Source organism: Zeugodacus cucurbitae, chromosome 2, assembly GCF_028554725.1.
Source record: "Zeugodacus cucurbitae isolate PBARC_wt_2022May chromosome 2, idZeuCucr1.2, whole genome shotgun sequence".
In the NCBI taxonomy this organism is placed as follows: domain Eukaryota; kingdom Metazoa; phylum Arthropoda; class Insecta; order Diptera; family Tephritidae; genus Zeugodacus; species Zeugodacus cucurbitae.
In genome coordinates, this window is record NC_071667.1 from 72,895,577 (window position 1) to 72,916,473 (window position 20,897).

A 20,897-nucleotide genomic window follows, 5' to 3' on the forward strand; every position below is an offset into this window, starting at 1 on the left:
TAGTTAGTATATATATTAATAAAAATATAAAGATATACCATAATTATATCTTTTAGTAAATTAGGTTTTTATCCCCAAATGCAAAAGGTACCACAGTGTGTGTGTAGCCTAATAGAAGAAACAACACTGTTTTTTACCATTCACAATATATACAATTTTCACTCCAGTGGCGATTTACTTTCTTTGTGTGTTGGATGCAAATTTTGTGGTAATTCAATTATAAATTGCATATTTAACAAATCCAGGAAAAAAGTAGGTGTAATTATTAAAATATATACCGTGTACATCAAAGGTTATAAATCAGCCATTTTATATCTATGGTGTTGTACAAAAGTGATTTAAAGTTTATACTTTGCCTCCATCTCAGCGAAAATCAATAAGTTCCAGAGTAGCAAAAGAGGCTCCCGGTGGGGTGCTGGGGAACAATAAGTCCACGTTACTTTTTTCTTTGTGCATTCAACGGCATATACCATATGGGAGGCGTATGTGTCTACATCAGCATTGTATTTGCTGATGTTGGATGCTATGAATAAGCGCTATTGATTTTTTCGGTTTGCGTCAAAGGCGTCAGCAAATAATATGGGATTTATATAAATACTTGTGTTTAATTTTTTCCTAATTTACATAAACGATTTGTTTCTGCTTTGAAATTAGGTGATATTAAACATTTCTGAAATGACAAAAGACGTTAGAGGGCTTGTAAATAATTTATAGTAGGGAACATTCGCAGCTGCAATACGAACGTACAAACGATAATGAATGAAATGATTCATAAACCTCTAAGGAAGTTCCGCAAACGTATAAATCCAATATACGGTGTTTTTTAATGACCTGTTTTTACTTGTTATCGACATTAAAGTTGTATAAAAAAGCAAACTAAAAATTTCAATTGAAAAAAAAACATTGAGACACGATTGCAAATTTATATTTCGGTGGACTTTTATTCTCAAATTTTTATGGTCGCAGTATAATATTTCGTTCTCTTAAACAGTAGTCACAATCACACTTCTATTTCACGTTTTACAATTTGTTCGCCATTAAAAATTTATTTTTTTTTTTTTCAAACCAAATTACCACTTGTGTACACAAGTTTCCAGACAGTGTCATATATTTCAAGCAAAATTTATTACATTATATGAAAGAGTATTTTATATATATGCATGTATATAGACGTGAATCCCCTAATGATGCTGTAGAAATGAAAGAGAATGTGTTATCAAATTAAAATTGTACAAATCTAAATATACAGAATGCCTCCCAAAGGCTTATCACAGTAAGCGATAAGAACAACTGCGTATAATGTACACAGAACATTTATTCAAAGCTTTTGTAGCACAATATCATATGGTGCATAAAAAGTAGATTTTAATACAAGTTTTTTTTTGATTTTTTTTAGGATTTGGAAGTGGTGGAGAATCAACTACATTAAGAACACATCGAAAAGTGTGCCACTGAGTTAAGAACAGTACTTCTTGATTGTTGTTTGTTGTTGTTTTGACCGAAGCAACAACAACATGGGTTCGTTATTCCGTAGTGAGGAGATGACCTTGTGTCAGCTCTTTTTGCAGAGTGAAGCGGCCTATGCTTGCGTTTCCGAATTAGGTGAATTGGGTCTGGTACAATTCAGAGACGTAAGTTGTTTATAATTTTAAAATGTTTTTTTCTTTATTATTATTGTTGTATTATATGTTACAACACAGCTCAATCCCGATGTAAACGTTTTCCAACGTAAATTCGTGAATGAAGTGCGTCGCTGTGATGAGATGGAGCGTAAATTGCGTTATTTGGAAAAGGAAATCAAAAAGGATGGCATACCAATGTTGGATACTGGCGAAAGTCCGGAAGCACCACAACCCAGAGAAATGATTGATTTGGAAGTAAATATATTTGAATTTTTTTTTAATTCTTTATTTATTTTATTTTTAATATTTTATTTTTTTTGTGTTTTTATTTTTTTTTTGTGTTTTTATTTTTTTTTTATTTAATTTTTTTTTTTAATTCTACAATATTTAACCGCCAAAAAATATTAATATTTCAGGCTACTTTTGAAAAATTGGAAAACGAATTGCGTGAAGTTAACCAAAACGCGGAGGCATTAAAACGCAATTTCTTGGAGCTAACTGAATTGAAGCATATTTTGCGCAAAACACAAGTTTTCTTCGATGAGGTGAGTTGGCATAGAAAAACAAAAAGTTTTCAAATACATTATTTAATTAATGCAAATTACCAATTGATTTACACAGTCTACTAATCTGTAGTTATTTGCTAACTTTTTTGGTTGTTTGTAAAGAAAAACACAAATTGAACTCTCTTTTTTTTAAATAATACACTAATTAAACCCACTCTCTAAATGGTCATTAATATACTAATATACTACATAACAATACAAATATTAAAAACAATTGAAATGAAATGCTTCCCCTTTCCCAGCCACTTACAATATACTATTACATACGATAGTGAAACGAAATAATGGAAAAGCGCAATATGCATTTCATTGCATAAAACCATTGCGCGGTTTCAAACAAAAATTTTATTTGTATTCACTGTGGTTTTGATTAGAAACCCACTTAATAGTTGGTTTATTTGTTGAACACATTGTGCGCAAAGCAACCCACACTAAATCTACACACACATATAATATAAATAAATGAACGTTATATTTGTCACCAAGTCATTTTATTACACAAGTTACCACCCACCCACACACATACATACTATGAATGTGTAAAAACCGCATTTTAGTCTTCTTTTTTCTGTAACTAAATACATATATAAATATGTATTGGCGTAAATACTTTATATTGAAATACTTGAAACCCTACACTCCCTTACCACGTTAAAACCACAAACCAGCAGAAACACATAACCGCAGCATTTGTAATACCTTTATTTTATACAAATAATATGTGCATTTTATTTCATTTATTGTGCGGTTTTTAGAGTCCTTTCTCACTCCTATATTTCCGAAATTTACTGTTTTGATTTTGAGTCTTTTTTTTTACACTTTTGTTGTATTTTTGTTTTAATTTATTTAGATTTTAATTAGTTTTCATTGTTTTCCTTACATTGTTGTTTCATTTAGTTACTTTTTAATTTATTTTTAATTCTTTTTTGTTGTTGCAATGTAAATATCTATGCAACTTTTATTTGTATTTATGACTAACGTATTTATATACATATATGTATGTAGTATATATGTACATATATCTGTTTTCTTTCATAATTTTTGTATATTTATTGAAAAGCTTTTTGGTTTAAAGTACTGAGATTTTCATATATTTGCACTGAGAGTCTAACTGAACGTATTTTATTAACAATTATTATTTATTTCTGCAATACAAAAAAAATAAATTTTGTTTTATATTTTAAGAGGTTAGAGGTACTCAGAGACACGAAAAAATTAGATATTTCATTTATTTTATTTATTAGATATTTTGTAATATTTTTTACACAATGTTTTGACTTGAAATCGCCAAAATTTGAAAAAAATTCTAATTTCCAAAGTTTTAGCTGTTTGTGTTAACCCAGTTCCGGTGACTATCATAAGTCCTTGGAGATTCATCTAAAATCAATCGGATAAGAAAAATTAGTTTTATAAATAGATAATACTTTTTAATTTGAAATTAAATTAACAAAATGGCGGACTCAGAAAATTTTTTTTCCTAAATTTTCCGGAAAAAAATCAAAAATTCTTAAAAAATCGAAATTTTTGAAAAATAGAAATCCTTTGTCAGGTCTATCCTTATGTTTTCTAAAAGCTGTATAAATTTCATTAAAATCTACTGAGTTACAGTTGTCATCAGTTCAAAATACACAGTTTTGAGAAGCCCGAATGCCCGAGCGCCCTTCCTTATTTGTCGAATAACTCGAAAAGTAATTATCGGATCAACTTCAAATTTTCAGAGAATATTTTTAAGATATTACAATTAACGAAAAAATCCTGACTATCCCTAACCGCTTAAAGGAATGAGATTTTCATATATTTTCCTCTTTTAGAAATCTGTTTTATCAAAACAAAAATTTTTTTTGCAATAAATTTTTATTGTTTATATGTTTTAAATGTACAAAATTTTAGTATTCAATTCGTATTTAAAATATTGTAATAAATTAATAATTTGTTTAATTAGTTAAACGTTCTAAAAAAAATTATTAAAAAATGTAAAAAAATTGTTTTGATATTTTCTGTGATTTCTATTTAAAATTCATTTACCTATGCACATAGTAAATAACCTAAATGTAATTTTTTTCCTGCTTCTGCACTACAAAATTAAAAAAAAAATATTTATAATATTTTCTAAGAATTTCACACTTGCGTGTTGATTTAAACACAAAAACAAAAAACGCACTGATTCGAATTATGCAATTATGCAACTACAGCACGTTGAAGCAAAAAGTGCACGGAACACTTTATTTTATTTTTTTTTAGTACAACAGCAACTTGCACACCCCTATATTCGACTTTATAAAATCAATCACAAACAGTGCTTGGCTTCAATTTGTTTGATTTTCACAATTATGCCCCCACATATTTCCCCAGCATATTTCTGTTGTTTGTCTCACGCTCTAACAGCTGTTTATAAATTATTACTTTAGGTATTTTGTAAAAAAAAATTAAATTTTTTTATTTCAATTTCTGTTAAAATATTTCGTTTTTTTCCTTTTTTTGTTTGTTATTTTCCGTTAATTAATACGAAACACCTGCGTTACGTTCATACGCTGCATAACTGCAAACATTACTCGTAAATCAACCAAATCAAAAAACACACGCACACCACTACGCAAAAATGTGCTACAAACAACAACAACAACAACATAACATAAAATTTTACACAACCAATGCAATGAATGCCAAACGCTTTGTACCAACGTGCCTATATCACCTATATCATCCCAACAACAATTATACAATCCTTTCCTCGCCCACAATCCAACAATCAACCATCCCTGCATCAAACCACAACAATAAACCAATCCCTTACAACGTTACGTGTGCACAACAACAAACAACAATTTTTCGGTTCTTTTGCGTTTTGCGTTTGTGCCTTGTAAAGACGGTGTCAACAGTTTCTTACAATACCTCCTCCTCCACTACTACTTTTAAATCACGCTGGCGCTATGGACGGAGACAGATGGCCGACAATCAGAATGAGGATGAGCAGGCGCAGTTGCTGGGGGAAGAGGCTGGCATGCGCGCCAGTCAGCCTGGACAGAATTTGAAACTTGGGTAAATATGTCTACAAAAAAAAAAAAAGAAAACAAAAACAAAAAAAAAAACTCAATGCAACAACAACAACGTGTTGTTTTGAAAAGTTTTTGTTTAAAAATTTATAATTTTCTATTTGCAAAAACTAAACTCAACAGCGTTTGTGTGAAAAGCGTTTTATAGCAAAAAGTGGAAATTTGAAATTGCAAATTGTTTAGTGCACATTATTCACTTCACCACGTTAGCACGTTTGGACTTTTGCACCGCCAAATAATCTATGATTCCATTTATATTTATTTCTTTTTGGTTTCATTTTTTTTTTTTTTTGATAATTTTGGTTATTTGTTTGTGTTTGTTGTTTTGTATCGCTTATTTATGGTGCTTGGTTCATTTGTCCATCTATGTTGTTTAACCCAAATTGTATTATACTGTATGTATGTTTCTCATGTTGCTCAGTTGGAGAATGCCAAAGCGCTAAATGCTAAAGCGCTCTCCAATTAAGCGTGAAATGCTGTGTACATAGACATACATACGTGTGTATATATGTATTTAGTAGTGTAAATACTCGTACATGTATATACAAATGTGTGAGCATTCGCTGCTATCCCTAATCCTTACACTTCCTCACGTTCCATGGTCGCTTCATCCAAGACCATACCTTGTCCTCGTCTTCGTTATAAACTCTTGTGCGTCGCAAACTCTTTAACGCTGGTGTGGAAGTACACTTTTCACGCACTTTCTGTGAAATAAAATACAATGACAAAAACAAAAAAAGAATCTTTGGTCAATGCCAATGTTTAAATGTTTCAAAAAATGCACATATGATTTGTCGGCATTCGCTAGCGGCGTCACAATTACATACTCCCTCTCATGCGCACATATACATATAATACATACAAACATGCGTATGTATTGGTTACTGGTAAAAGGTTCATCGAACTTAAATCGTCTCATAATCCCAATTTAACTGACTAACAATTAGCGTCTTATTGCTAACAATACTACCAATATGAATTAGTAAGCATTTAATACAATTGTACTATGTATTTTATGGTGTTGGTGATTAGGCAGTTTTAAGGCTCATATTTGTATATGAATAACAGTAATAGTAACAGTAACCGTTTTTTTACACTTACAAATGCATCTATGTACTTTTGTACTTGTTGTTGTCTTGGCAATGAAAAATATAGCATACAATTTGTATATTTCTTGAAATTTGTAGCAAGAGGGTGGTATCAATACCACAACTGAGTCGATGACACGCGCTTTAATCACCGACGAAGTGCGAACTGGTCACTCGATGGGTCCAGTTCAGCTTGGGTACGTATTGCTAATATAAAAGAGAAGAAAAACAAAAAAAAAACAAAAACAAATGTTTGTCAATGGCTTGAAATATTAGACTGTACATACATTAATACTATTACTTAATATTTATAAACAAACATACATACATACATACATGCAGTGGCTCGATATGCAATATTTTATGGAGAAACTTTCTGATTAAATGTGATGAGTTAACCTTATGAGTAAATAAAAAATAAAATTTAATTACTCATGTTAGATTTTGTTTTTGGTTTAAAAGTAAGAAAGAAGAATTTAATTGGAACTGCAATTACTAATGAAAATTATTGGGTCCAAGATTTTAATACTATTTTTTTTTTTTAAATTGACGAGGAATTACCCGTATCGCAATAACTAGTGAAGCAAAGCTGAAAATGCCGACTACTAAGTTTAAGTTTGAAATTATTCGAGCCACTGCATATAAACAATATTTACTAAACAACAATAGGTTAACATTAAATACTAAACTAAATGATATGGAATAATTAAGGGGTTATATATGACGTTGAGGTGCGGAAAAATGTGGAAATATTTTAGCCATATTTTTATTGAATATTTGGCAGTACAATGTCTAATCTATAAAATCACCTCAAGAACATAAAAAAATATTAATAATTGTCAAAGTCATTCAGTTTCCGCAAAACGCGATTTTTTCCAAAGAGGCTTGCCGTGACTATGATTCCAGTGCATCAGCTCAACTGAAAGTATAAAGTATAAAGGCAAACAAATTTCGTTTGTATGGGGACTTGTGGTGTCCTTGAACGATTCAATGAAATTAAAAAAAAAAAAAATGTTACTGCAAACATAAATGACAAAATTAAAATCCTATCTCTTTTCTCAAAAAGGCTACTTTTTTCATCTGTTTCAATCCCTAACATTAACATGAAAACTTAAATGAACAAATGAAATCGTTCAAGTATACGGCAAATAAATTACGAACAATTTGAAAAATAAATTAAAATCGGTTGAAAACTCCTTCGAAAATCCAAGTCGCAACGACGTTTTCGGAAAAAGATGATTTCGAGATAAACCCGTTTTGAGTTTGAAAAACGCTATAATTTCGCTTCTACTGCTTAAATCTCTATAAAAATTTGAGATAACATACTTGAAAACTTATACTTTAAGATAAACATATATAAAAAATTTCGATTTTTTGACCGACTTCAACATATAAAACCCCTTAAATGAATTAAAAGTGCATAGTGAGGAAAAATTTATTTTAGTCGCCTTTTAATGAAACTTAATCTCAAAACGAACGTTAACCAGCTTACGCTGCTTTAACCAGGCGTAAATGACTTGAACGTACTTATAGGTTAACTAAAAAAAATAGAAATTTTAAATTTTATCAATTGGTTTTTCTAACCTAAAATATAAATTTCAAACACCTCTAACTTTCGGGTCTATATGGCCCAACGTCATTATCGCCAGGTGAAGCATTGATTGCATTTGCAGCTTTTTTTTTCTAATGCTGCATTGCCGATAAAAGCGTTTGAAATAGTCAAGGCCATAATAACGCAATAAATTGTTTTGCATGATATCGATAATTGTTATGGGCAGCTTCAAGGTTTAGCTTTTCTGCAAATTAGCTTTGATCTCACTTACTGAATGCGCGATTTTTGCGCTGGATAATGTCATATAGGCGAATTTTTCTTTTAGTTTCTTGGGTATCATTAAAAAATATATAATAATTTGTAAATGCTTTCCTTTTTTATTCAAAAACGATCTTACTAAATTAAATTATTGCAGAAAATAGTATTTTCTATATTCAAATTCGAAATTTATTCAATACAGCTTTATTAATCTCTTTTTAAGCAATCTGTTGAAGTCATATTTAACAACAAAAACTATTACAACTTTAAGCTGTGTTCTAATTTATAAAAAAAAAATAATTAACTACTAAAAATGATGAGGTTAAATATTAAATTTCGAAAAATATATTTTTTTTTAAATGTTATTGCTTTCTTCGAAAAATAAGTGACTAATTTTCCTAAAAATTTTTTTTTTAAATAATGATTTTAATGCGTAAGGCGAAATTTTCTTAGAAATATCCACATCTTTCACTTCGATTAATTCTATAAAATTATTAAAAACTATTAAAATTTATAATCCGATGCACACTACAAAATAGAATAAAAAGCCAAATTTAAAATTCATCTCACTAACCATCACCTAGGCGCTACTAAAAAACACAAAACAAACAAAATGAAAATCAAAATCAAAATTTAACAATTTCCAAACAAAATGTGTAACCAGTGAATAAACTCTCTTCCATTCCATATACACTTACATACAATTGCGCTTAAAATGCGTTTGCTTGTCTTGTAGTTACTTGGATAAGACCTATGAGCGTGAAGAATACCTGCCATGGTTTGTACAAACAATTTGAACAAAACTAAGTAAACGTTTATCAATCAGTCAATTAGTCAATTAGTTGAGAAAAAACAAAAACAAAAATATGTTTTTTATCAATTTTATATTCCAAAACTCATTGTTTGGTAGTGAAATGTAGACGCACGCTATACCCAATTCGTACAAGTTCTACTCATACTCCTTGACTTGTTCGCCTAAATGTATACATACATAAGTACATAGCAAAATATTTACATACATACATATTACATATATATTTTAATATAGCACGCAAGGATCCAACCGATATTGTCAATCGACCTACCGTTTAAAATTAACTTTGGATTTTTTTTTATTCACCTCACCTCCTACGCATGCACAATTTCGTATTTCTTTTGTTACCATGCATCATATTTTATTTATATTTTTTGTTTTTGTTTTTAAATTTTTTTTCCATACATCTGTATGTATGTATTTCCCCATCGCACCACCTACTTTTGTTAATCACATGATTGTCGGTCACGTTGTTGTTTACGGAAACGAGAAAAAAAATTATTAAATAATAAATGAAATAAAAACTCGTTTCTTCTTCGTTTCGGTTCAACCACCCAATGCTTGAGCGCGAAGCATTCATACTCGTATATATGTATGTCGATGACTAATGTTTTTTTGAGTTTAGTTTTTGCATTTGTAAATAAACGTCATTTCCATATGTTTTATCTTTTTTATTTACATTTAAATTCATTCACATATGTACCATATCGGCGGTTTAATTGAATTGTTGTTGTTTTTTTCGGTCAATCATAAAGTTTTGTTGCTGGTGTAATACTGCGCGAGCGCTTGGCTGCCTTTGAGCGCATGCTGTGGCGCGCCTGTCGCGGCAATGTCTTTCTGCGTCAAGCCATGATTGAGTCACCGCTCGAGGACCCCTCGAATGTGAGTAAACCAAATACAACAACAACATTTAACTTTTTTACTAAAAATAAATTTCATATTTTTGCAATTAACACAGGGTGATCAGGTGTACAAGTCGGTGTTCATCATCTTCTTCCAAGGTGATCAGCTGAAGTCACGCGTCAAGAAGATATGCGAAGGCTTTCGCGCCACACTCTATCCATGCCCCGAGGCACCGGCCGATCGCCGTGAAATGGCCATGGGCGTGATGACACGCATTGAGGATTTGAATACGGTGCTGGGGCAAACGCAGGATCATCGTCATCGCGTGCTGGTCGCTGCCGCCAAGAATCTGAAGAATTGGTTTGTAAAAGTGCGCAAAATCAAGGCCATCTATCACACGTTGAATCTCTTCAATTTGGATGTGACACAAAAGTGTCTGATCGCCGAATGCTGGGTGCCGGTGCTGGACATCGAGACCATACAGCTGGCATTGCGTCGCGGCACGGAGCGTTCTGGCTCGTCGGTGCCACCGATTTTGAATCGCATGCAAACGTTTGAGAATCCGCCAACCTATAATCGGACCAATAAGTTTACCAAAGCTTTTCAAACGCTCATCGATGCATATGGCGTGGCTGGGTATCGTGAAATGAATCCGGCACCGTATACGATTATAACGTTCCCCTTTCTCTTCGCTGTGATGTTTGGTGATCTCGGTCATGGCACACTCATGGCACTATTCGGTTTGTGGATGATACGCAAGGAGAAGGGTTTGGCTGCGCAGAAAACTACAAATGAAATTTGGAATATATTCTTCGGTGGTCGTTACATAATATTCCTAATGGGCGTATTCTCTATGTATACCGGCTTTATTTATAATGATATCTTCTCGAAATCATTGAATATATTCGGTTCACATTGGCATATCAACTACAATCGGACAACAGTGCAGAATAATAAACATTTGCAATTGAATCCGAGCACTGCTGACTACGAGGGTGAACCCTATCCGTTCGGTATGGATCCCATTTGGCAGGTGGCCACGGCCAATAAGATTATCTTTCAGAATTCATACAAAATGAAGATATCGATTATATTCGGTGTGATTCATATGATTTTCGGCGTGTCATTGAGTCTGCACAATCACACTTACTTCAAGAACCGCAATGCTATACTCTATGAATTCATACCACAATTGATCTTCTTGATTATGATGTTCTTCTATTTGGCTCTCTTGATGTTCATCAAATGGAATAGATATGCTGCGACTAATCTACGTAAGTAATCAGTTCAAGTTTAAAATCGAAATGCTAAAATATATTAATTTCTGCAATACCTGACAGCTCCTTATTCTGCTGGCTGTGCTCCCTCGATTTTGATTACTTTCATTGATATGGTATTGGGTAATGAACCGAAGAAACCACTTGAGGGCTGCAACCCGTATATGTATGCTGGACAATCATTCTTCCAGAATTTGTTCCGTTTCATCGCACTTTGCTGTATACCCGTCATGCTGCTCGGCAAGCCACTGAAGATCATACAACAGCGTCGACAAGCAAACGTAAGTTGAAGGCTTATCAAAGAAGCAAAAATTTTGTATATTTGTATATTATTTGTGTACGCAAGCGTAGCGCTCATTATCATCATTCATCGCTAGGCAGCACATCCACCGTTTTTTGTCATTCTTCCATCCTTAATAGATGCTATAATTTGTCTCAGTGAAATTGCAATTTAATTGCGTGATGCATTGCATACTTTTAAGAGCAAAATAAAAATTAAAGCATTTTACGGCAGTATAAATGAAGAAAACACAAAATTTGTTCAAACTTTTCATAAATTCACAGTTATTAAAGCGCACTTTAAACCACATCATACTTCACTCACTCACTTCATTCGCCTTAGCTACCTATATACATTTTGATTTCACTAATATTTATAAAATAAATTTTAAAAGTGCTGTAATGTTTTAATGTCTTTATTATTTTGTACTTTTCCTCAAATTTCGGCATTTACCACAAAATATGTACGTCTCAAAACCAAATTAATTACAAAAAAAAAACACTCAAAAATACCCAACAAATTAAATTACATACACAGGAGGAGGTTAGTTGTACGCGTAGCAAATATGTCTAAAACTTTAAAAACTTTCAAAATAGTTATATTTAATTGAAAATATATTTTATTTTCTAACATTAAACTTTCCATTTCACTTGCCATCAGCGCCAAAATCTCACCGGCGCCACTAGCGATGCTGAAGTGGGCATGACCAATGGCACTGCTGGCGGTGTGGCCGGACACGGTGGCGGCGGCGACCCACACGAGGAGGAAGAACTTTCGGAAATCGCCATACATCAAGGTATACACACCATTGAATTCGTTTTGGGCTCCGTCTCGCATACAGCATCGTATTTGCGTTTGTGGGCATTGTCTTTGGCACACGCACGTAAGTGGCACATATATTTTCATACAAATAGACAATAATTATATACTTCAATTCCAAAATTTTACTTTTTTTTGCAGAATTGGCTGAGGTTTTATGGAATATGGTACTATCGATTGGCTTGAAGCAGGAGGGCTGGACCGGCGGTATTATGCTGACCATTGTCTTCGCCTTCTGGGCCATACTCACTGTGGGCATTTTGGTGTTGATGGAGGGTTTGTCAGCATTTTTGCATACGCTACGTCTGCACTGGTGCGTTATTTGCTTAATTAATATTAATATTTTTTATTATATTTAATTATTATAAATATCTCTTTCTTTTAGGGTTGAATTCCAGAGCAAGTTTTACAAGGGTACCGGTTACGCTTTTCAACCGTTCGCTTTCGATCTGATTATCGAGAATGGTAGTGCCGCTGCAGTGGAAGGTGCTGAGTAAATCATTGTATGTCGTTGATTTGTTTGAAACATATTGAGAGTAATGACAACGACATTGGTAGCTCCGCAACACAGCACATTAACATTGAAGAATTTATGCACACATACATTTATAATAAAAAAAGTAATTAATTGAATATGTATTAAGAGGTTATTGAATTGAATTTAATATGTAACATTCACATAAAACTAAACTTATTGAATTTAGTGGCATTACATATACATATATATACACACATATAATACTATAATCACATACATATATATTACATGTTTAATACAACCAAAAAGAAGGCTTCTGGTATGATTTGTAAGACGATTTGAGGAATCGTTTGGAATACTTGTTACTTGGCAAATGAGATTAACCAATATAGTACTACATATGCATATATATTTACATACCTATACAGTTTTGTGTTTCATGTAATAAATTTTAATGTTACATAAATAAACGCTTTTAGCATTCATAGACAAGCATAAACAATGTATGTATGCATACAAAAATATATGAATTTAATTATATATGTATGTACGTAGTTGTTATTGGCAATTAATAATAATACGCATTTCTATGTATTTTTTTTATAATAAAACATCTTTATTTTCCTCAATGTAGTTTATTTATCAACTTTTTAGAAATCTACTTATTAAACTTTCCTAATAATTAATATATGAAGCATTATTTAAGCCTCAACTAGTAGCTTTCCAAATTGAGTTGTACAAACATATTATTTGTGTTATGAATCTCAGTTAATAGACACAGCTGATGGACTCAATTGATTTTACATAAAGTGTATAAATTATCAATTTGGCTATTTTAATAACTTATGCTTAGCTGAATATATTATATAACAAATACAAATATAATGTAGAAAAGTTGTTGTTCGGAAAATAAATATTAAAACAAAAAACAGCCCGAAAGGCGCAAGGCAAACAGAATTCAAAATTATATTTGCAAATACTTGAGTTTTAAGGTCAGTGTGTTATGAAATTCGTCGTTTTAGCACTTTGGATTTTAATTTTTAAGTAATTTGTGGATTAAATTTGTATTTCTTAATGGTTGTGCTCACAATTGCAGAGTTCGGTTGGCCGGAAGCGGAAATCAAGTTACTAATGACAATCGCTGAACTCCTCCTTTCGAACGCTTTGTTGTAACTCATTGTGAATTAATTGGCAAATGTTATCGATATAAATTTATGCTGTTCCAACCAATTGATTATGGTGTAATTCAATAGCTAACTTCAAAAAGCAAAATTCCATTAAATTTGTAGCAGATAGACAATTGAAAGTTTATAATTACACCTTTGTATCCTTTTTTTCAATACAAATCAAGTATTCTCGTTATAATTGTTCATGCTTGAAAGAAGCTTAACACTATTCATTGTGATTATATTTGGATTTCATCAATCATTTATTGTGAATGGTTTTGTTACGATGAAGCAGATGTTGAAAACAAAACAAGGAAAACGCGCGGAAAGTAATACAAATTGAGCATCTTCCACGAATGTTTGAGCACATTTCTCGTTGGAACAGAGAGTAGAATAAATTATATTAAACTTTAAACAAATAAGTTGTAATGCTTTGTAGCAAAATGTCATTAGATAAATCACCTTTAAGAAAAAGTACAGGAGACTGCAGCCATAATACATCGGGATCCTCATTTCGCGATTCCTGGGCAGAAGAGATGCGTGAAGAAGACAATCCTGGTGTAAGGTTTAAAAATACAATATTTATTACATATTCACTATAAAAACAACATATTTACACAAAATTAGCAACACCAAACGTCCAACAACAGAAAACATGTCAACGAAGATACTACGAATTCCAAACATTCTGGATCTGCGGAACGCGAAATAGCGCTGGAATTCATTGATGGTGCAAATGAAGAAAAGTTTGAACGCCTAGTGAAGGAGGATAAAATCAAGACACCTTTCAAACGACGCTATTCACAAACACCCAGCAACGATAGTCGCTCAGACAGTCCCAATAGTGATAATAGTGGCGGTGGTGATTCAGACAATTTTAAGCGTGCAACTCATCAAACCAAAAGTCAACATGACATACAGAAACGTTTACGTTACAATAGTTATGGTTCGAGCACCTCTTCTAATCGGGAAAAACAAGTGGAAGATGATCCAGTTATATTAGCGCGTCGTCAGAAACAAATTGAATATGGCAAAAATACTGTGGCCTACGAACGTTACATCGAGATGGTGCCAATACGCAAGCGCACACGCACACATCCGCGCACACCGAATAAGTATGGGAAATACAGTCGCCGCACTTTCGATGGACTGATAAAAGTGTGGCGCAAACAATTGCATTATTATGATCCAGAACCGGCGGCTGCGACTGCTGGTGGCGCTGACGACGACGATGATGATTCCGATTAGTTACGCTTCGTGCTTACAATTGTCACTATTATTACAAAATAGTCTTCTGCGTGTTTTCATGTTTATTTTTTGCTGATTTCTGCTTGTTGTAAATGCTCAATTTCTGTTTTGTATTAGTATATAACGCGTACTATATTGTTAAGTTCTAAGCTATATTTATACTCTTACTTAAATAATATGCTGAAAGTAATGAATGTGTACAAAAATGAAAGTTATGTGAAAAAGTTTATGGATAAACGTGAATTTCTAATGTAAGTAAAATCGATTTAATTTATGCACAATGTAGTTATATACTTTTGCATACTAAACATTTCACGTTGATCAGTGGCGTTCGCTGAAACTTTTTTATAATAAAAATTACCCGTAATTGGTTCATATAATACATATGCAAAAATAATTAACCAAATAAAACATTACAATAGCAAAGTAAATACCTTTTTTATATTTTTATTAGTACGATCCAAATAATAAATTTATTTTGAATATAATTTTTTCAACTGTAGAGCGTGTTGAATTTGCTAGCGTTAATGGAGAAATTTGGCCTTTCAAAGGTTTAAAATAATATTCATTCAGATAACTCGGATTTGTGGTACAACAAACTCGTAGCTGTTTATTATTGTAAAATTTACAAAATACATATTTTGTGCTTGTATTATTTATTATAAATATTTATGAAAAAATAGTGGAATGTTTTTAAAAATTTGTGCTTAATACTATTTGTCGTTGTTGCTTTAGGTGCATAACTTATTTATTAAAAATCGTAATTAATATTAGTTGAATTAGAGTCACTAATAATGTTTGCTTATTCCATATGGAGACAATGCAATGTTAGTGTTAATTTAATTTATGGACGTTTTCGTTTTTTATGCTTAAATGGCAAACTTTGTCTTCATTCAACAGTTTATAAACTGCTTTTTTAGTCCGTTGCTTAATTAAACTCGTGCCGATTGTGTGCGTCGTGCCTGCACCACATTCACCACCGTTATAATGATCCAGAAGATTACCGCTAACCAACTGCAAATGAGCGTCATATAGAGACAAGCTCCGGTGTTGATGCGTCCATATTTGCGACGCTCATACGAAATGCTCTCCACCAAATAGTCCATGAAATCGAAAATAGCGTCGCATGATAGGCGTCCCTTTATGACGGGCACAATATTACCGGCTCCCTGTAGTTCTTTAAGCAATGATTCGCTATACTGCTTGCAAGTGACGCGGAAGCCATCACTGTAGATGGCGGCATAAATTAAAGTGTAAACGGCCATAACGCAAGAGATGACGGCGGCGGGTGTCCAGTAATACGGTGAAATACCATTGTGTGTCAGTTCTGACTCCGCCGTTACGACAATCATATCACCGGTTCTATGTGGAATTGCAAGAATAATAAATAAAGATTGTAGAAGAAATTTAAACAGTAGACTTGATGAATATCTAACAAAAATATGAGTTTATTCGGTTACAGAAAGACTCTGTTAAAAACATTTGACTGTTTGATCGAGCTTCTCATACAGATTGTGTTTGCCTCTTGATGCAATGACTATCTATATATAAATATATTCCGAGAGACGCCAATTTTTATCATTTTATTGAATTAATAAGTTTAGTTTCGTTTAGTTACTAAAATCTAGTTGAAAATTGAGCTACGATAATAATAATGGATCGACTTTTATACTGTATATAGACATATTTTTTCGTGGAAGAGACTTTTTTCTAAAGTTGAGGAATATGACATACATACATATGTATATAGAATGGAACTACATTAGAAAACGCCAAATTCCATCTCTCTTTTAGATTCCACTACTCTTAAGATATCTGATCCCAAAAGTCAAAATAGCTTAAGTCGACTTGGGCGAGTTCGGAATTTAGATTCAATTTCCTCTCGATTTCATCATAAATTGAACTTTTGTTTATGAGTTATTGCTTAAGATGAAACATAACTTCGAGTCTCGAATAAGTTGTTCTCAATAACCCATATTATCTTCACATACTTAAGTCGATTTGAACTTTTTGAATATATTGCCATATATATGTATGTACCATAGAAAGATATGTATGAATGTTATGTTGTTCAACACTTAAGGCGTCAGCGAAATTTTTAAATGAGTGTCAGTTTTAATTTAAATTTAATGCAGACCTCCAGCTACACTTGCAATTCCCTATACATACATACAAATATATGTATGTGGACAAGTCATGGTTATTAACCTTTGACAGAGTTTAAATTAACCACAAGCGCACTACAAATTATTAGATTAGCTGATGAATTGACAGGAAAGCTATGTATTTTGGCACACTAAATTAGATGGTTATTATGAATAGCCTATGAATATACTATGTACATGTATGTATGTATGTTAACCCTTGAGGATCGAATATAATATTGATTTCGTTTTCAAAAAACTTCAAATAAAATTTAAAATAAATCAGAATATAATTTTTGAAACAATTTCTTTGAGTTTGAGGTTAAGTTGAATTAGAACAAAGTCGAATAAGTTATAATTTACAGTTATTATATTAGATCTAATACACATATTTAGCTAATTTTATAACATAAATATATGTCTATGTATTAATACCGTTATGATGGATGGCTTATCGTATTCTTGTATAAGTACGTACTTTTTACTATAATCAAGGTGATTCATCGAGGTAAATTTGTTTTAAAGATAAGGAAGAGAAAAACCTTTAATATGGTCACTTAATTGGGTTCTAAATTTTGGAATCGTTATTATTTATTATTTGTTCTCTAGAAAGCTTTCGAATAAAAAAATCAGGCTTTGGAACTTTGTCGGAAACCGTGATTTGTTCTGAAACACCTAAATTTGAATTTTTTTATCTTAAAAGTATACCCCAGATCTCCGTCAGATACAGTCAAAACATGAAATGATCATATGAGAAAATAAATATCGGAAATATAATTGCTTGTTGATTTTTTCTATTCGACGATCCTAAATCCGTAAATAGTATAGCCATTACTATATATCTTGTCTTCAAGTTTAACTAGCCGGAAAAGGCATCTTGAAGAGGAATAGATATACCATTCGTAGAGAAATTGTTATAGGCCATATTAATTAAGATATGTATGTATCCTTATCCATTCTTGGATTGTTTCAAGCCAATATTTGCAAAATATGAATATTTGTTTTTCTATTTATCAAAATCTGGTCGATGAATTCTATAAAATTAGGGAGCTTTTGATATTAGCCAATATAAGAAGAAGATTTAAAAACGTAGAATTAGTATCGAGTATAATAAAATAATTCTTATTTCTGACTAGTCTAATATCTAATTTTTGATGCGGAGTTTGGCCAAACATCTCTTAAGGTTTTGGAGACATATTACTATAAAGTATTAGAATCTGAGCAATATAAATTATTAAATAGTTTTTATAGTTAGTAAGCACAATTTCTATACCAAACTCAACTCACCTATGCCGTATGGTGGTGGTGCCCGTTTTCCTTTTAGTTGTGCCCATACAAATCCGATAAGCATGATAGATGCCCAACACAATGGCGAATATGAGCGGAAAGATCAGTCCATATGTGGAGTAGTGGCAATAAGCTATGTGGCCACCTTCGAAGCTGGTGTAGGTGGAGCGCCCGTGCAGAATGCAGCCACAATTCGATTCCGGACAAGCATTCAACACATAACGCCAATGTGCCCATGCAACGCCCGATGTGATGCAGCAAATGACGGAGGTGGCTATAATGAGCGGATACAAATAGGCAAGCGCCTTCTCAGCGCCATACGACATGTTTGACTCCTTAAATGTGTGCTCCTCGGTGTGTAAGGTGGAGTTTTTCTTTTATAAAAACACTTTTATATATTTTATTTGGTTAATAACAAGTCTTTTTGTCGCTAAAATGCAAAGAAAATAAAAAAAATATATTTTGTGGTTTTGGCAGCTAAACTGTGAGAGCGCAGAAGCCAAGTAACGCTACTCAACGCTACACTCTAACTTGACTCTGTTTTTGGTATGCTATGGGCTGATAAGGCCAATTGGTGCGCCTACCGCTTGCGCACCTGTGTAGGTGAGAGAGAGAGAGAGCGCCATTAACTAACTCAAAGTATCTATGTGAGTGGGTGCGCGTTTGTAGGTGAGTAGTTGGACAGATAAGCTATGAGAGGTGCCATTTTGGATCGATTTAGAGTTAAATGGACGTCAGAATTATATAGAGAGCAGTGGATGTGTAAATGAATGCAGAAGGATCAATAAAAATTTCAAGAAGAAACGGTCAAAACTGCATTTCTCTACTTCAAACACTATTCAGCAGCTTTTCCACTGAGTTTCCTACAAATTCAAACGATTTAAAATATATTTTGGATTCAAACAATAACACAACTCTTCGCATTCTTTCCACAGGTGGCAACAATTGAAGTTGCCATATTAATTTAATCACTGCCTTATGAGTCTTACACTGTAGTGGTGTATCTGTGTGAATGTCTCGAGTACACCTGAGCATTACTGCGCTTGAGGTGAATGCATTCTTGTTAGCCACTGCGCTCTTAGATCACAAAAGAAGATGCTTTCAACCAGTAGTGCAACAACTTGCAATTCTTCCCTCCTTCCCAAGTAAAAAAAAAAATTTGTTTCACACACCTCACAAATAATTCGAAATAATTTAGTTCGTTCGTTAGTTAATCGCGTCAGCGTGATAAACTTTTAACAACGTTGGCGCACTTAGACTGACTCGCTTGACTGTTGTGGCTTGTTTGTCAACATATTAACTGCAGAGCAAGCAGTACGCGCTCTCTGCGTACTTGAGGCGGTGGTTCTGAGTGTAGAGCGCACGAGTGTACCTCCGAGGCGCATTGGTTCATGTGTCTGCTACTCAGCTATGACGTCACTATTGTGGCTATGTTGCAATTGCCATTGTTGTTGGCGGTTTATTAGTAAACAAATGGCAAACAGCAGCGTCTTCGGTCAATTTAATTAGTGTAACACACAACTTAGAAGTGTCCCAGACATCTCATGCCATCAATGAGTGTGATTCATTCATTCATCGCCGCTATTTACCGCACCCGGCACACGCTTCTACGAGTAGTTGGATCTACAATGGGCGAAGGGTTAATTGAATTTACGATAATTTAATCATTAAGACGCTTTGTAAGCATCTTGCGCTAAGAAGTGGGGTGGTCAATGAGTATTTAGTGAAGCGGTTGTATTAGCATGTGGATTTATGATCTTTGGATTATCTATATTCTCTGGAAGTTTGATTGGATTCTTACATATCTGCTGGCAGTTTTTCCTGTTCCTAAGATTCTGGAGTTCTGAGTTCACTTAAAAACAAATTCGCTAAGGAATAATGACCCAATCCTATGGTTTTCATGTTCTGTGGATGGAATTAAGAAGCTTCTATAAAATATGAATGAAAGTTCAAGTTTCGAAAGATCAAGCAGAAACGAAATAATTTGATTCTGTCCAAAAATATGGTTTTTGATTATTTCGAGAACTGAAATATATTGGAATTCCGGAATCAAAAGTCAAGTTCATCGCGGCTAATGCAAAATCTTAAAAGCTTGGCGGAAATATTTTTTACACCATTGAATTAAAAGGAAAATGTAGAAAATGTAGAACTTAAAATAATTTTAATTATTTGAAAAAGCCTTTTTTCGAAATTCGAAAGCAAATATTTCGATTTTGAAGACTAACTTCGAATACAATCGTTTTACTTATGACTGAATCTCCTGCTAAAACATAGTTTGGTCCAATACCTAGAAAAAAGTCGATTTTGTCGTATAGTGTTATGAATAGAAGTAGATGATTCTTCGAAGGTTTTAAGAAAGGAAGACACACTGAAACTTGTTACAAGGTATGTCAGTAATTTTA

At 32.8% G+C, this 20,897-nt stretch overlaps 3 protein-coding genes across 13 annotated transcripts; 2 read left to right on the top strand and 1 right to left on the bottom strand.

Moving 5' to 3' along the window:
- The first annotated feature begins 61 nt into the window (after positions 1–61).
- Atp6v0a1_0 (V-type proton ATPase 116 kDa subunit a 1) lies at positions 62–13,279 on the top strand. 8 transcript variants are annotated; one of them, XM_054225631.1, is made up of 12 exons: positions 62–208; positions 1,397–1,631; positions 1,701–1,877; positions 2,039–2,167; positions 6,429–6,526; positions 8,876–8,917; positions 9,709–9,835; positions 9,912–11,070; positions 11,137–11,354; positions 12,014–12,236; positions 12,314–12,485; positions 12,558–13,279. In XM_054225631.1, exons 2-12 carry the CDS (start codon positions 1,515–1,517, stop codon positions 12,667–12,669), a joined length of 2,574 nt encoding a protein of 857 aa, XP_054081606.1. In that variant the 5' UTR covers positions 62–208; positions 1,397–1,514; the 3' UTR covers positions 12,670–13,279. The 8 variants fall into 8 exon arrangements, with proteins under 8 accessions (XP_054081606.1, XP_054081603.1, XP_054081608.1 ...); XM_054225628.1 differs by lacking the exons at positions 6,429–6,526; positions 8,876–8,917 and adding an exon at positions 5,055–5,227; XM_054225633.1 differs by lacking the exons at positions 6,429–6,526; positions 8,876–8,917 and adding an exon at positions 5,133–5,227.
- Positions 13,280–14,101: 822 nt separating this feature from the next.
- On the top strand, positions 14,102–15,495 carry LOC105209127 (histone RNA hairpin-binding protein). Its single transcript, XM_011179346.3, has 2 exons — positions 14,102–14,376; positions 14,444–15,495. The coding sequence occupies exons 1-2, from the start codon at positions 14,245–14,247 to the stop codon at positions 15,062–15,064; spliced, it is 753 nt and encodes a 250-aa protein (XP_011177648.2). The 5' UTR covers positions 14,102–14,244; the 3' UTR covers positions 15,065–15,495.
- A 386-nt stretch (positions 15,496–15,881) lies between these two features.
- LOC105209128 (uncharacterized) lies at positions 15,882–19,817 on the bottom strand. Of its 4 annotated transcripts, none has more exons than XM_011179347.3 (3): positions 19,668–19,817; positions 18,496–18,925; positions 15,882–16,426 (listed from the first exon to the last, which is right to left on the bottom strand). In XM_011179347.3, the coding sequence occupies exons 2-3, from the start codon at positions 18,819–18,821 to the stop codon at positions 15,997–15,999; spliced, it is 756 nt and encodes a 251-aa protein (XP_011177649.1). In that variant the 5' UTR covers positions 18,822–18,925; positions 19,668–19,817; the 3' UTR covers positions 15,882–15,996. The 4 variants fall into 4 exon arrangements, with proteins under 4 accessions (XP_011177649.1, XP_011177650.1, XP_028894136.1 ...); XM_011179348.3 differs by having other exon boundaries at positions 18,496–18,845; positions 19,668–19,806; XM_029038303.2 differs by having other exon boundaries at positions 18,496–18,883; positions 19,668–19,798.
- Positions 19,818–20,897: the final 1,080 nt, after the last annotated feature.